The sequence below is a fragment of the Primulina huaijiensis genome, chromosome 18 (genome assembly GCF_012295235.1).
Source record: "Primulina huaijiensis isolate GDHJ02 chromosome 18, ASM1229523v2, whole genome shotgun sequence".
Classification (NCBI taxonomy): Eukaryota; Viridiplantae; Streptophyta; class Magnoliopsida; order Lamiales; family Gesneriaceae; genus Primulina; species Primulina huaijiensis.
Genome location: NC_133323.1, coordinates 3,263,921 through 3,280,220, shown reverse-complemented (window position 1 = coordinate 3,280,220; position 16,300 = coordinate 3,263,921). Strand labels below are relative to the sequence as shown.

Below are 16,300 nucleotides of genomic sequence, written 5' to 3'. Positions count from 1 at the left end.
GAAATCGCACTATTTTAGCGTAAAAATTACACCAAAATAGATTTTGTGATTGGAGATGACCTAACTGCCCTAGTTTCAAACATAAAATAACTACTATTTTGTCAAACTTACATTTACATCTTTTAATTTTAAAAATTATATACACATCGCCTGAAATATATCTCATTCTTATGATTACCTCTCATATATGAGTATTCAATAAATGAGTTCAATTTAGCTTTATTTTTAATATATTTAAATGAAATCTAAACAAAAAAATTTAAATAAATGAAACAACAAATTAAAAATCCAAATTGTAAATTTATTTTGGTTAGATGTAATATTTTGAGTCTTAACATTCACAACCAAAATAAAAATTTACAATATTTTGGTTTAATTTTAATTTTATTCAATTTTTTTTTATATTTTTTCATAAATTAATTTTTAAAATATTCAAACTCTTTAATACTATGGGGAAGTATATGTAATATTTATAATTAACGGGTGTAAATGTAAGCTTGGTAAAAATACGAGGGGAGGTGTTTATAATTTTTAAACTAGTGGTGTTTTTTGTAATTATGATAAACTTCGAGGATGTATGTGTATTTAACTCGCATATATAATTTTTCGTTATGGTAATTGAGTTAGTAAGGTTTATTTATAAAATATAAAATTTTCAATATTCGATTTAGTTATTTAATGGAAATTTTTTTGAGTTAGTATCCTTTTTCTCTTTTGGTTTTTTTTTTAATCATATCTAGTTTGATTATTTTAATATAATATCAGTTTTAATCCTCGCAATTGTCAACATAGTACGTCATCGGCTCTCGGGAAAGTATCGAAACCACCCCCCCCACCCCCCAATTTTGTTTGATCCGATCGTGGCTCATTCAGCTGTCTATCAGGTAAAGAGTTGGCATGATCCAGCTTGTCGTTTCTTTCTGGGATTTATTTTTCTTGTTTTTGGCGGCTGTTAGAAACGATTCCATGTTAAATTTAGGAGAGTATTTTCTTTTCTTGCAGGTCCCAGCTGCTGTCTCGATCAGTAGTGATTCCACTTTCCCAAGATCTGTCTTTTAAGGTTTTTGTTTTTATTTATGCAGTTATCCTTTGTTTTCATTGTGCTTCTCATGTAAAGATATGCAATTTTGATCTTGAAAGTGTTGTCGTGTGGTGTGAAACTTACTTTTTTTTCCCTGGGCTATTTGTGTAGATTTGTTTTTCTAGCCGCTTCAAGTTTGATATCCTGTGAACTTAATGTCTTTGTTTTAGTGAAATCTTAGTGCCAAATATTTTATGTTGTTATGATCATTCGAGAATCTGGAGCAGAGTTTTGGTATAACCCCTGAAATATCAAGGATATCGGTTTAATGTTGTTTCAGTTGTTCAAAATCACATTCTTGGGGGGACTCTGTCAATAATCTACATATTTGCTGGGATCTACTAGGAAATAAACTCATGATGTGTTTGAGTTTTGAAACTTTAATAGCTTGATTGTCATTGCTATTCTGATTAATCTCGTTCTATTGCAGAGGAATAATCTATCCTTCCATGACAAATCACATACTTCTGGCTTATTTCTGGACTTTAAATATGCAAACTCAGGACCGAATTCAATGTCTCAATTTGTTGTTCGCATGCCAGTTCAACAAGCTAGCAAACCCAAGGTGGTAATTTAACCTCTAAGTTTAGAAGATGCCAAAGAACCGCCACTTCACTTGTACAAGAACAAGGGTCCATATGCAGCAACTATTGTCTCCGTTGAAAGGCTTGTTGGCCCCAAAGCTCCTGGAGAGACCTGTCACGTTGTGATTGACCATGGTGGCAATGTTCCCTACTGGGAAGGACAGAGTTATGGAGTTATACCTCCCGTATGTTCTTTAAATCATTTTTGCTTCTGCCAGAAAGAATAGACCACAGTATCACCACTGAACTAAATCTTGGAATCGTTCAGTTGAGCAAGCATTGGTTTTTGCTATACCAGATTTGTTGAAATAATCATTTTTTTTATTTAACTAATCTTATCTATATTGCCACCATATAAAAGTAAAATATTGGCATATTTATTTCATTTTTAAAAGTAAAACTAGTTTGTTGGAAAAGAAAGGATGAATCATGCCGCATCAAGAACACTACCTTCATTGATATGAAAAATGAAGTGAAAGGGATCTTGTCTCATTATCCTCTATAATATTTTACGAAATTTCCCATTCTAATACAGGTGGTTTCTCTGCATTTCAGTGGCTAAACGTCGTTCATGGTGCACAAATTTCATCGTGATTTTATTTCTTCATTCAGGGTGAGAACCCTAAAATGCCAGGTAATCCCCACAATGTTCGATCATATTCAATAGCATCTACGAGGTATGGCGACTTTTTGATGGTAAGACAGCAAGTTTGTGTGTTCGACGAGCTGTCTATTATGACCCTGAAACTGTAAAAGAAGTCCCTTCAAAAAAAGGAGTATGCAGCAACTTTTTATGCGATTCAAAGCCAGTGGACAAGATTTTAATCACAGGTAAGCTTTAAATTTGTATGGTTTATGTGTACTAAGTCTGGATATTGCTATCAGAGTTTTAAGTCCATGAATATCTACATTTTGCACTTGCATGACATTTTATTTACAGTAATAATATTGTCATTGTGAAGTGAACTTTTCCTTTTCTTCTTTTTGCTTTCTTATTCCCTGAACTACTACTCCTCAAAGAAGGAAAAAACGAGGCTATTTAGGTTGCTATTTAATTTGAAAAAGGAAAATACATAGTATCATCAACTGTTGTAAATAACTGAATTAGCATGCTGCGAGATCATTTATTATGAAAATAGTTGTTGGTTGTCTATTTGAATCCTCTAGATGTCTTCATTTGTCATCTCATCGGGGAGTTGTACGTTTTGTTCTGAACTTATTTTAGTCAATCCTACTCATGGAATTACTCTAGAATATGAAGTATGTGTGCATCCATATATTTAATGTAATATATATATTTATTTCAGTTGATTTTTAGTTTTCAGTCTTTTTTCTTAACTTTCTAATTATTCATAGGTCCTTCTGGCTGGATAATGATTCTTCCTGAAGATGATCCAAATGCAACTCATATAATGATTGCCACTGGCACTGGGATGGCCCCTTATAGAGGCTATCTTCGACGAATGTTCATGGAGAACGTTCCCACATTCAAGTTTAATGGCCTTGCGTGGCTTTTCCTTGGGGTGGCTAATAGTGATAGCCTTCTTTACGATGCCGAATTCACCAAGTATCTCCAAGAACACCCTGGCAATTTCAGGTACGACCGTGCCCTTAGCCAAGAACAAAAGAATAGGAGTGGAGGCAAGATGTACGTCCAGGATAAAATCGAAGAGTACGGTGATGAAGTTTTCAAACTATTGGATAATGGGGCACACATTTACTTCTGTGGGCTTAAAGGGATGATGCGTGGGATTCAAGACACGCTGAAAAAGGTCGGGAAAAAGAGGAGAAAGCTGGGATGAGAAGCTATCAAAACTGAAAAAGAACAAACAATGGCATGTTGAAGTCTACTGAGAATTGAGTCACTCTGGCTTGACCCTTCCTTTTGAAGGGGCGCGGGTTACTTTTTCTTTTTTCTTCTTGTAAGTTGTTTAAGAATTTTTTGGTCGGGTGGAGCAAACTTTGCTGGTTTTTCTATATTCACCTGTCCATTTCTTGATGAAAAGAATTTATCAATATGCACCAGAAATATGCTAAATAATATCTTTTGGTAACTTCTGAAGATAAATCTGAGGTTTCTTCATCTGTTATTTCGTATGTTTGGTTATTTCATGCAATAGAGGATTGCTTGGGATGGAATTCCCCTTTTTTATCTGCAAAATTTAATATTGCAACTTTCATAATTGCTAAAGCGTTATGGACCATTCTGCGTTGGGAGGCCACGGCCATTTTGAGGATCATTCTATATTGGGAGACACCGCATGTATATTTTCATTAATCGAAAAACAATTATTTGATTGTATTTTCCGTCACGTTCAATAAATATTTGATTAGTGAGATGAAATAACGAATGATATACGATATATAGACAATAAATCCATATCTATGGAAGATAGCACAATGATGTATAATTTCAATCATTTCTAGAATTTGAAGCAAATATTATTTGAAACAAATATATATAATTATTTATTCATCATTTAGAACTCATTTGAAAATAACAATGCTTGAGCGATCCCACCACTTTTCCATTGAATTAAATGTCAACTCTCCGATTAATTGGGTGCTTGAAACAATGTGTGTTCTGAAATTGGTCAACATTATATTTTATTTGATGAGATTACACTTTCATCCCATTATCATTCTGCTCCAACTCGTTAACTAATACTCGATATAATAACCTGAAAATAATATTATTCCAAAGAACCTAAAATCTTTAATTTTTAACATTGTTCAAATGGTATGAATTAATTTTCTTGAATCGTGAACTTGGAACAATTTATCACTCCTCCTATAAATTATAAAATTCTTAAATACATTAATAACGGGTTTTTTTTTTCTTTGTTTTTTTTTTTTGGCTAATTTTGTGAAACAGTGTTGAATAAATATTGTTGAGAAATAAAACATTATATATATGTTTGATTTTATTTCGAAAAATATGTGTTGAATTATATCATAAATTATTCCAAAAATATATATTTTAAAATAGAGTAATTAAATATTTTATGAGACAGTTGATCATGCCCCTACATTGAATGTAAAGTAACAATTTTGAAATAAAAATATTATTTTTTCATGAGTCTGATCGAGTAGAAAATTCGTCACACAAAATTGATATGTGAAACAAACGTATAAGAGTTTTATGTTAAAATATTATATGTAAGATATAACAGAATATAATAACTAAGTTTTCTTTGAGTTACCAACAATTGAGTTAAAAGTATAATTATGTCAAAAGGAAAAATAGTTTATTTTTCAGAAATTGTATTTTTTCCAAACAAAAAAAAAGAAATATTGAATTTTTTTGATAAAAAAGAGGGAGCGAGAAAATAGAAAGCCGCTGTTAAATCAATAAATACATGGCCGAAAGATAAAAAGCTGTAATAATAATGACAATAAAAACGGCCACCTTTGTTCCAGTTTTCACCAACCATAAACCTGTATTAGTTATCATCCTCTCTCCTTTTCTTTCCAAGGATTCCAACAGAGTTTAAGCAATTGTTGTTACGGATATAAAAGGTAAGGATTCCGAATCCTTTTTTGGATCCTTTTTTTCTTTTAAATTAAATTTTTTGCCAAGGAATAAATGGTACGAATTCTTTATCACGCTATGTTTATAGAGCTGTTCGTTTCGATTTGTACGAGATCAAAAGCGAAGATATGGAATATATCTGCGTAATGAACGCTTTCATGATTAAAGATTCAATCTTTATTCCGCAACATTATCTGGGCCTATCTCAAGATCGGTTGATTTTTCCTTTTGATTTCATTCGTGTCATAAATTTCCAGTTTCTTGCGATGGGTTTGTGCGGTGGAGCCGAGGTTTTAATTTTGCTTCTGGGATCTACTCGTCGATTTAATGGGTTCTGTTTCATGGATCACGTTTACAATGTTTGTTTTGTTTAATGGATTGTTTGTTGCCATTTCAAGGACGTTTTTCCATCTTGCTACCATGGATTCACGTTTTTTTTTTTGTGTCCTGCTAATTGCTCATTTATTTTGGAATTCGGCCTGCAAGTTAGGAAATGATGGATTGTTATCATTTTGTACGTATATACTGCTTGTCTCTACATTGTAAATGTTAGGACTGACAAATTGGATTAAATCTCCATCTTCGGTGCTATTTATGTGCAGGTTCTTATTCAAATATTATTTGAATTGATAAATAGTATTATTGCAAGAAAGCTATGAACAGCCATCCATCTTCCTTGGGACGACCATCTTCAGGTATGGTTCTGTGCCTCGTTACAATTCTGAAGAAAATATTAATAGCTTGAGTCTGTAAAAAAGAGAGGAAAAGGGAAAAATAGGAAACGAAAGTTCATCACCGTGGTTTTATTCCCAGACTTCAGTTTATCCATGTTACTCTGGTTACTGGAATTTGTACAGGTAAACGAAGATTGAAAGATCTTCTGAGTCAACGTGATAACCGCAAATGTGCAGATTGTGGTGCTCCAGACCCAAAATGGGCGTAAGTTCCTAACACTTCGAAATTACTGATGTTGATTTTCTTAAGAAAGATATAGTTATTGGCCTCCCCCGTAGATGTGGCCTTAGGGATTCAAGATGCTTGCCTTTGCCCTTTACCAGTGATCAGAGACAGCAGATTCAGTGGTCTTCTTCCCTGTATTTGTTGTGATAGCTTGTTTTAAACAGAAAATAATTAAAAAGTTCTGTTAGAAAGGAGAGTTGATGCTTTTAAAAGATTGATGATGGATTGGAGACGAAGATATCTAAAACTTTCAAAGAGAATTCATTTGTTCCTGGCTATGGTCTATCAATTGTTCTTTCCCTCCTTCAGGTCAGCAAATATTGGAGTGTTTATATGCTTGAAGTGTTGTGGAGTCCACAGAAGCCTTGGTACTCATATTTCTAAGGTGATTGCTTCAGGAATTTCATACTCCTTTACAAGCTCTTTACCCTAACCTCTGAAGTGTCTCCCATTTAGTTTATGTTTTTCTTAATGTCTTTGATTCCTTTTGTTTTTACCTCGTAAATTTCTATCCTACAGGTTTTGTCCGTGACATTAGATGAATGGTCTGATGACGAAATTGATGCAATGATCGAGGTTGGTGGAAATGCGTCGGCAAATTCTATTTACGAGGCTTATATTCCTGAAGGAGTGTCGAAACCTGGACCTGACTCTACCCATGAAGAGCGTTCAAGATTTATCAGGTGGGTTTAAATGGTAATTGTTGTACCTTTTCGTTGAGATGAAGACCGGTGGTTGTTTCTTCTATTGTTTGCAGAACATGTCACTTTATCCACCTGTAAGACTAAAAATAAATATGTGGCTAACCACTGCTTTACAATTCTTAACTTGTATGTTGTAGGTCCAAGTACGAGCTTCAAGAATTTCTGAAACCAAGCCTGCGTATAATGTCAGGTGCTTCCAAAAAGCATTCTTTGCAAGCAAGTTTATCCAGGAAGATCATGGATAGTTTTCGAACTTCAGCTTCGTCACAAAAATCGGTATGTTAGATCGACTATATTGGTTTCGTAAGGAGGTGATATATAATTATGCACCAGTTGGAGTTCTCGTGAACTTACTTATTTAAAGATTATTTCAAATCTGATCCACAGGAAGGCATGGTGGAATTTATTGGAATGTTGAAGATTTTTGTGCTTAAAGGAACAAATTTAGCTGTCCGAGATATGCTTTCAAGTGATCCATATGTTGTCTTGACTCTTGGGCAGCAGGTTAATATATCATTTCAATTTCTCAAAAACATTCAATTTTTCAGTCAGTTCAATTCCATATATTTACGAGTTTCTTACACCTTGCATGCTGCTTCCCTTGTTCTCAGAAAGCACAAACAACTGTGATTAAAAGCAATTTGAATCCAATCTGGAATGAGGAACTCATGCTTTCTGTTCCACAAGATTATGGTTCCATCAAGCTGGTAATCCTTTATTTGTTGTTAAGTCTATCAAATCCAAAACTTCATTGAGAGGCCAATTTAGCATATTGAAGAGGGACAAAACTTACGGTATGACCGAGCAACTCCCACTGTAGCAATAGCTATAGTTGGTGACTATTGTATACTTTATTTCTTTTAAAACATATAGCAATCCATGAACTACATTTGAATCTATACACCACACAACACAAATTTGTATTTTATGGGAATTAACCCACGTGAGCTTGGGTGTCCTACCCATTGTAGGATTGAGTATTTATAGCTGTATAGAAGCTATGGTTGACCGTAGTGGTACAACTTAAATCTTTCAAATTGAAAGTCAATCCAAATGCCATGTTTTGATTGTTGTACCAGCTTGATGGTCACATAGAGCGACAGCAGGCAATTGTTGCGCTCTTGACAGTCGCACTTTCAAAATGATTATACATGTAATTAGAGATTTTTCCCCTGTTGCCAACCCATTTATAGTACATGATTGAGCCTTGTACAATTATGGTGCTAATTGTTTTTCTTCCATAAATTTAACAGCAAGTTTACGATCATGATACGTTTTCTGCGGATGATATTATGGGGGAAGCGGAGATAGATATTCAGCCAATGATAACTTCTGCAACTGCATTTGGAGATGCTGGAATGTTTGGAAACATGCAAATTGGGAAATGGCTGAAATCACACGACAATGCTTTGCTAGAAGACAGCACTGTTAATATTGTTGATGGTAAAGTGAAGCAGGCTATTTCCCTCAAGCTACAAAATGTAGAATCTGGAGAATTAGAACTTGAACTTGAGTGGATTTGTCTTGACCAATAGATGTATATAATACTATTTTCATCTTTTTCAACAGTCCAGTTACTGAAGATAAATTTTATGAAGTTTTGATTGGGAAAATTATGTTTTCTTTTCTTTTACTTTTTTTTCTCATCTGAGTACTGTTTATTTTTGTACTGTACTATCCGGACAAATCTTCCTTTAAACTTGAGACGAACCCAAATCAAGACCAGGGATGCATCGGAGCTGAAAAATACTTGAGCTTGACGTAGAAAGAAGAAGGTAATATTTGAACTCGAGCTTTAGGTGGGTCAACTAATGATTTTCAAGCCTTAGCTTGAATCAAGTATTTGAAAGTAACACGAATTTGAGCTCAACCAGTTTTAGCGAACCTCGAGTTCGAGCGCCTAGCTCAACTCGAAGTGGCCGCTCGACCTGGATTTGAGCTTGATTTTCCGATCTTGCTCAAGTTCAATTTTGACCGAGCTACTCGTAAACGATCTCACTCAGAAGACGAGTTCATTCTTGATCCATGAAACCAATGGTTTACTAGTAATATATGAATTAAAATTAGCGTGATATGGATCAATTTGCAGCGTTCTGTGCATGTAGGGAACGCATTTCAAAGTTAATAATAAGAAACTTCAGTATTATGCTACTTTCAGCCCTACTGGGTTATTGTTGAATCAGCTCTTACTTCTATCCATGCCATCATATATAGTGTTAAAAATATTTTCTAATTTTTTATTTGGTTCGTTAATCAAATGATGCCACACGCCCCCCAAGATCTTCGAATTCTTGTCCTTGCTACTTGCTGTTTCATACAGGTATTTAGCCCCTTCAGGATCGCATATTATATCGTCTCCGCCATGCATAACCAGCAACGGCACTTACAATAAATGGCATCTTCTTTTTATATTTTCACAGTTTTCATGAACTGCAGTGCAGATGTTGCAGTTGGCTTCCCGGAAAGTCGATGTGGGCTATTTTCTGCCAGTTTCCTCTTCCAATCTTCCTTGTAAGCTTTACTCAACGGAGCGCTGGTGATCACAATTCTCCGAGATGGAGCAACATATCCAGCTACAGGTAGCAACTTCTCTGTCGGCCAAACCGGTTTAAACTTCCTCGAAACCTCGCACATTGCACCACTCAGGATCAAGCCTTTCCATTCTGTTTTTTTGCTTCAAGCATATGAGTATGGCAATGGTACCACCTAAAGACTCACCGTAGAGTTAGCGTGGAAGATTTGGATTAACATAATGAACTGAGTCAAAATAATGCACGCAGTCATCGACCAAGGGGTGAATATCTGGGATATGATCGTATGGTTCTTCTGAGAAGCCATGGCCTTGTAAATCGAGGGCGCAAAAAACCAGCTTTCGCCATGGTTACTGCGTTTAGTTCAAAGAGCCAACTGCTCTCCGAGGTGTAGCTATCTCTTTTAGCTTGGAGTTTTGATCTGCAGGTTGCCAAGTTTGGGTGAATAGTATTCTGTTTTGATGGTTTCTCACGTAGGTTTCTTTTTCCCACCTGTCAACATAAATGATCCTCAAAATAATTCACCCATCTTGTTATTTTTTCTGAAATCAGAAAAAGAAATATAAGCTTGATATGATCAAGTACATAATTAAATCATTATGGGAAAAACAAAACAACCAATCAAATTTTACAATCAAACATAACTTTTGTAATTTGTATCATAGGGGATCAATCTACGGCCCGTTGGACTAACGGTCACTTGTGGTGGGACTGAGCTGGAGTACTCCATGTATGTACCCAGACTCAAAAATTTAATGACAGTCGATGAGTAGGCAGCTAGCTAGTTCAGACTAGGCTAGTTTATATACAGAGAGAGAGAGACCTCCCATGTTCAACTGCTATGAATGGTAATTGACCAAAAGGATTCAATTGAGTTGGGGGAACTTTCGATTTCAAGAATTGTGTTATGCAGCAATGCATTAAATTTGAAGGCCCCATTGGCAATCAATACCGCTTCTCTTTGGTACCTACTTTTGAGTCTTGACAGATGACAACAAAGCTATTAATATTACTAAATTTCTTGTTTCTTAGCCATCATTGTACAAAACAGGAATTTGGATGCGAAGATGTTGCTTGTGATATTTAATAATTAGGTACCCTTTTCATGGATTGTCCTTCAATTTAATTTTCTTGTTTACCTTTTCCTCGTAAAGTTAAAAGTTGTATTTCCTTGCGTGTGACTGCATGCATGCTATTTGCAGGAAAAATACTACACTTTTTGGTCTAACATTTCTTGGGAAAACAAAAACAAAAATAACAGAAAAGAGACCATCTTGTCTGGAAATGCATATTTTCAAAAATAGAATAAAAGGAATAAAAAGATTTCGAGACATTATTTCATGAACTTGTTCCTTTCTTTTCTTTTTTTTGCTTTTTTTTTTAACGAGCAGATTATCGGTTCAATTAATTTATCAGATATTCTTAACATACGTTGTTGAAGGATATTATTAGTTTTTACCATTTTATTTAAATATGTTATCAGATGGAATCAAAATTACAAAATAGACGACAAAAAGATTTCTTCATACCCTTCACTATAAATTCAATGTGCCACATGTATTGTTTTTATGTGGTCCACGTGAATTGTATGTGGCTCTCCATGGGTTGTTGGATCTACATTTTACTATTTCTCACTGTAAGCTTCAAACTAACCCAGGAAAACAATAGTGCGGTGACAAAATTTTGACATGGTAAGCAAAAATCAGGAGAAGCTGAATAAAACAACTTGACATCTAAGAATCCCTCGCCTCGCCTTGCTCTAACGTTTGGTGTGCAGATGCTTCAAAACTCCCAGGATGTGTTGGTGCAGAATATCTCCAAAGAATAAATGGTATTATCGTCAACCAGAAAGATACCGGCTGATTAGTTCGCTATCAAATTTAAGCAACCAGTTGATATCGAATTTTAAGGGGAAAAGAACAGAACTTGGATGCTAAAATGTTGCATTTGGACACACTATCTGACCTTCTCCACGTAATGAAACTCTAGAGATTTGACTGAAAAGGAATATGCTAATAGAGAAATGCATCATCTCATCGCTTGGTTTTGAACCGAGTGTTTTACAAGCAATTCATATAAAAGAAAAGCTACAAATCGTATGCACGCTCTCTGTACTTGAATAACATTTTCAAGAAACCAGAAGGCAGTCGCTTCACCTCCAATCTCTAAACAGCAACTTAAATCATTCCCACTCTGACAATTTGTCCAGTAACAACAGAGTAAAAAAAGAATTTTGACCCATCTAAATTTCCCAAACAATACTAAATGTATCAGACAATAGCTACATTATCTGATGATAAATCATCACTTTGACATATTTATATACAACGTCATCTGTGGCCGGTTGAGTTAGTTTCTACTGTGACGGAGTTCCAGGCAAATAAAGCAGCTCCAACGGCAGGCTCCATCTGAGGAACCAAAACAAGGACACGATCTGAGCAAAATGACAAAGGATGCAAAGAAAATGAAATGGAGGAATTGTTTTAGAAAATTTGAACACGATAAATTATGGCCTGTGCGCCCGTAAGAAGATAAAAGTATAGTTGGCAACCATTTGCCAAGGAAATAAAATAACCCAAATTAAGCATTCTCAGTAGCATGTTACTAGAAATACTATAATCAGCATCAACCCAAGATACCTAAGCACTTATATAGCACTCTGGCAAGATAAGAACAGTGGGCTCAGAATTATAAAAAAAAATAATCGAAGGGAGTATTAAATCAAGTAAATGCACCAAGGCCATACAGCATTCCAGGATTACTAGGCATGAATGAAGATAGCTAACCTTCGGTCTTATAGGACAAGCCCCAGGGTAAGCCTCCACAATAGAATTAGTAACTTCTCTCCCTATATCCCATGTCTTCTTAGCTTCAAGTATTCCACCAACAATGACAAAAGGGAAAGAACCCTTCCCATCTGCATGGTAAAAAATTACATCTTCGGTCTTTATATTTGAGAATGAAAGTGGGTGAGGTCCGTGCAACTTGTGCGGAGGGTGGTTTGAGGAAACAGGAGTCCAATAATTGCATGTGTAGTAATAAAATACTCAATCCAGAAGTGAGAAGATTGTTAGTATTTGATAATTAGGTGGGTGTACAAGACAGTTACTTCAAGATTACTGCAACTACAGCTTTTTCTGTCTATGACTGGGGTGATCAATTCTTACTCAGTAAACGATCAGTTCCTTAAGAAACTATATCAATGCAATGACAAATGAAGACACACCTTTACCAGCCAGTTGTAGTCGTTGAACCACGGCTTTTACGCTTAAAACCAATTCTTGAACAGCATAACTCAAAATCTCCTCAGCAACTTGATCACCTGCTTCAGCACAGGATACCACAACAGGAACAAGTGCCGCAATTCGAGCCCATGATGAATCTGCATAGGTCCACCTAAATTCAAATAAGCAAGAAAATAAAACTAGCAGAATTTCAATAGGTCCACCTAAATTCTAATGAACAAGAATTAATATTGATGTGGAAATTAAAAGACAAAGTGCATGATTGAATAACAAATTTCAGCTCCTTCTGTTGTTTTCCCAAAGAACGATAAGAAAAAATTCCTTCCTGGACTATCCTATCTCTTGTCCAACAATTTAAACTTTCTTCAGACTCAAAGATACTTAATATCAGCATCATGGCCTTGACAACAGAAAATGAATGGATACAAAACATTATTAAATCCAAATAGTTGCCTCACTTAAAATGGGATAGATAAGAGATTGACGAGTTAGCATTTTCAAGAGAATACTTTCATGGAATAATTTTTAAGTGTAGAAAATCAAGAAGAGATCCCATCGTCGACAAGTTAAAAAAGCTGTCAGCAATTGATGAACGAAAAAGGAGTTATGTGTACATTGTAGCATTTAGCAGTGTACTTTTCTCCATATACTTGTTGTTTACAGAGATGTAGATTACTTAATGGGAGTCAAAATCTGTCATGCCAATCAATACTCAAAAAATATATACATGAAACAATTTACTGGCCATGCAACACTTGGCAAAAACTAATTATGACCACTAAAAACATGCCTAGCCCACTTATTCATTGTTCATAGCACTGAAATGAATAAATATTTATGAGTCAAGAGTTCATTCAGAGAGATACCCAATTATTTCATCTGGAGAAGAAAGACTAAGTGACTGTAGAATATAATTTGTAAGCATGGTAGCTGGACCACGGCCATCATGAGCCTTCACCACCGCCGTTAATCCCTTAGCAGCAATTCCATAACCACTGAAGACAAAAAAATTGGTCAATCAAAACATCAATCGCAACATGAATGTGCATGGACATCATAAAACTCTTACTCCACAATTAATTTTTTATGCTTCGACAACTACAACATGGATATAAATACTGCATGTGTTTTTTACCTCAAGCGTTGAGTTCTTAAAGACACATTTAAGAATCAGAAAACTGACCAGGAAGGAAGTGAGCTACAAAAAACTTATAAATTATATCTTTATTGGGGAAAAGAATGCCGAAATATCATATTCATATGAATTCAACTTTTCTGGAATTATATTAAAACATATCATCAATTTAATAGATGTATAATATATTAAAGGTGTGTACTTTGTTTATTTAACTACCACAATGTTTCTCCAAGAGACACGTATCTAATTTCCGATTTTCGGTTACTAATTCTTGTTGATTTTACCTGCCCCAATCACCTAATACAGGTCCTGCACCAGCAGCACGAGCATCTCTTCCATCCTCAGTAAATCCATAAGCAATGCATCCAGTTCCAGCAATCAGTACACAGCCATGAAGTTTCCCCATCGTCCCACTTGCAAGGGCCGCTACTGCATCATTCTGAACGTATATCTTTACATTAGGTGAGAATATAGGCCTGAAACAATTGATGAGCAATTTTAAAGGTTGCGGGCTCAATATCAAAATCAGCAGCTGTATGATACATATTACATAACATTATCCAGACCATAAATCTTATCCTTATCAAGCCGCATGTTCCCTTAGATGCAAAGGGAAGGATGTATGGGAAACGCTTTAATAGTATAGACTTGCAGCTTGCTGAGGCCTTTTGACTCAAAACCATTTCGGTCCTGGCACCAGATTTCCCAAATAGATCAACCAATTAAATTTAGCCACCATTTGGATTTTGAAAATTTGGGTAATGTGAAAGGGGTGTTAAATGGTCTTTTTGCCTTTTACTCTTTGACGAGATAAATATTATATAAAATGTTCGATTTTTTGGGAAGTGCTGATTTTTTAACCTTTAGTGCCTGGATTTTAAAACCGCTTACTCTGATTGAATATAGTTCAGTATCTAGAATCTGAAATGATCATGAGAATTTCTCTTCTTTTTTTATATACCAGTAGTCAACTCCACATTTAGAACCATCAGATATGTAAAGATTCAGGACACAAATGTTTGAGCAGCCAAAGGAAAATGAGATGAAAGATATTTGCAAGATGACTACACTTCATATAACTGAATATTCCAAAATCTACACAGAAGTACAGTACCTCATCCAACTGAATATCCTTTCCTGATCCAACGGATGGTTCACGCCAGAAATTCCCAAGCAAACAGCACGTACAAGTGAATGGCTTGTGCCTGCACTGGTTAGAGCTTCTGCTATTACTTGTTCAAGTGTTTCTCTGGCAGCACTTTCTACAAAACCCAATTCATAATAGATGAGACAGTTCACTAAACAATACATGAACATAACTCAACAATTAAAAACACCAGACATCTTTCCTCTTCCCTAATTAAAGAACTAAACAACATAAATTTCCAAAACTGTTTGTGTTCATAAAAAAAATGATAAATTAACATGACCTTTTTCTGGCTTCATCGTAAAAGTTTCTGCTGATTTATGCCCTGGATCGATCGATTTGATTCGTAAACCATTCAATTTTTTTTTTAAAAAAAAAAGAATGCTGGCATCATCAAACATCTCCATTTTCTCATTTTTCGTTTTACGGTTACTGCATGGTTTTTGCTGGAATGGCCAGAAAGGCATTGTCGGAACTGCAATGGCGTGTACCAGGTCAAAGTTCCAGGTTTTACATTGCAATGGCCTAAAATGAAAATTTTATTAACATATCAGACCTATTTCTCAGCGTCACGTAACAGTATCGCACATCATGGAACTTTTTTTTCTTTTTTCTTTTTTCGTGTTAAGATTTCTTAAACCTTGTTTCTAAATGACAGAGATATAAAGTTTTCCCAGGAATTTTTCAAAATTTCTAAACCTTTTTATTTTTTCTAAAAAAACCGCAGCTGGATAAGAGATGACCCTGAATTGATCTGGAACGACAACCTCCACAGCCGTGCCGGATAACCATGATTGTTATGACTTAGGTATGACGAATACAGTCAAATTGCGACATTTTGATGTCTGGCATGTAAAAAAAAGGGTTTTTATCACAAAGGCTGCAAAACATGTGTAAATGTAAACCTCGCTGTTTGGCATATGGAAAATTGGAAGATAAATGTCAACAAACAAGAACGATTATATAAAAAAAGAAACACGGGGAACTGACTGAGCATATCAATCGTCGATAAACCGATAGGACAGTGAATCGTCTCTGTTAAGAATGTTCAAGGGATGTCATAAACCCAATTACCTCCAACGCTGTTGTAATTGGAGCAACCCCCAGCAGCACGGCCCAGGATTGGGAAAGGATCGGGCAAACGGCCGATATCGGAAGCGGGGAGAAAAGGCATGCAGACGCAGACGGTGGAAGTGGTGCCGCCATCCACGCCCAAAATTACCCCTTCTTCACGGGGGCGATCATCAAACTCGGATCCCATCAAAGAACAGTCGAACACTTTATCGCTCTCTGGGCGCTGTATTTGGAAAAATTGCTCTTTTTTATTTGTCTGCTCACTCACAATCAATATCAAATCGTCCATTATCTATAGAGTAAT

The 16,300-nt window shown here is 35.4% G+C and overlaps 2 protein-coding genes and 1 pseudogene across 4 annotated transcripts; 2 read left to right on the top strand and 1 right to left on the bottom strand.

Moving 5' to 3' along the window:
- Nucleotides 1-838: 838 nt before the first annotated feature.
- On the top strand, nucleotides 839-3,724 carry LOC140964879 (ferredoxin--NADP reductase, embryo isozyme, chloroplastic-like; annotated as a pseudogene).
- A 1,298-nt stretch (nucleotides 3,725-5,022) lies between these two features.
- On the top strand, nucleotides 5,023-8,474 carry LOC140965212 (ADP-ribosylation factor GTPase-activating protein AGD12-like). Of its 3 annotated transcripts, XM_073425337.1 has the most exons (10): nucleotides 5,044-5,184; nucleotides 5,286-5,711; nucleotides 5,800-5,892; nucleotides 6,055-6,136; nucleotides 6,467-6,542; nucleotides 6,677-6,840; nucleotides 6,999-7,137; nucleotides 7,249-7,365; nucleotides 7,473-7,568; nucleotides 8,115-8,474. In XM_073425337.1, the coding sequence occupies exons 3-10, from the start codon at nucleotides 5,853-5,855 to the stop codon at nucleotides 8,394-8,396; spliced, it is 996 nt and encodes a 331-aa protein (XP_073281438.1). In that variant the 5' UTR covers nucleotides 5,044-5,184; nucleotides 5,286-5,711; nucleotides 5,800-5,852; the 3' UTR covers nucleotides 8,397-8,474. The 3 variants fall into 3 exon arrangements, with proteins under 3 accessions (XP_073281437.1, XP_073281438.1, XP_073281436.1); XM_073425336.1 differs by lacking the exon at nucleotides 5,286-5,711 and having other exon boundaries at nucleotides 5,023-5,184; XM_073425335.1 differs by having other exon boundaries at nucleotides 5,286-5,892.
- Nucleotides 8,475-11,390: 2,916 nt separating this feature from the next.
- On the bottom strand, nucleotides 11,391-16,300 carry LOC140964923 (uncharacterized). Its single transcript, XM_073424912.1, has 7 exons — nucleotides 15,997-16,300; nucleotides 14,890-15,037; nucleotides 14,060-14,251; nucleotides 13,504-13,632; nucleotides 12,619-12,788; nucleotides 12,179-12,309; nucleotides 11,391-11,800 (listed from the first exon to the last, which is right to left on the bottom strand). Exons 1-7 carry the CDS (start codon nucleotides 16,283-16,285, stop codon nucleotides 11,723-11,725), a joined length of 1,137 nt encoding a protein of 378 aa, XP_073281013.1. The 5' UTR covers nucleotides 16,286-16,300; the 3' UTR covers nucleotides 11,391-11,722.

Bases quoted from the DNA above. Each gene is read 5' to 3' on its own strand.
- LOC140964923 (XM_073424912.1), bottom strand. From the start codon at position 16,285: ATGGACGATTTGATATTGATTGTGAGTGAGCAGACAAATAAAAAAGAG. The intron at 15,038-15,996 runs GTAATTGGGTTT...TGGGTTTTGTAG, and splicing joins CAATTACAACAGCGTTGGAG to AAAGTGCTGCCAGAGAAACA. The intron at 12,789-13,503 runs GTATCTCTCTGA...ATTTGAATTTAG, and splicing joins TCTCCAGATGAAATAATTGG to GTGGACCTATGCAGATTCAT.
- LOC140965212 (XM_073425336.1), top strand. From the start codon at position 5,853: ATGAACAGCCATCCATCTTCCTTGGGACGACCATCTTCAG. The intron at 5,893-6,054 runs GTATGGTTCTGT...GAATTTGTACAG, and splicing joins CTTGGGACGACCATCTTCAG to GTAAACGAAGATTGAAAGAT. The intron at 7,366-7,472 runs GTTAATATATCA...CCTTGTTCTCAG, and splicing joins TCTTGACTCTTGGGCAGCAG to AAAGCACAAACAACTGTGAT.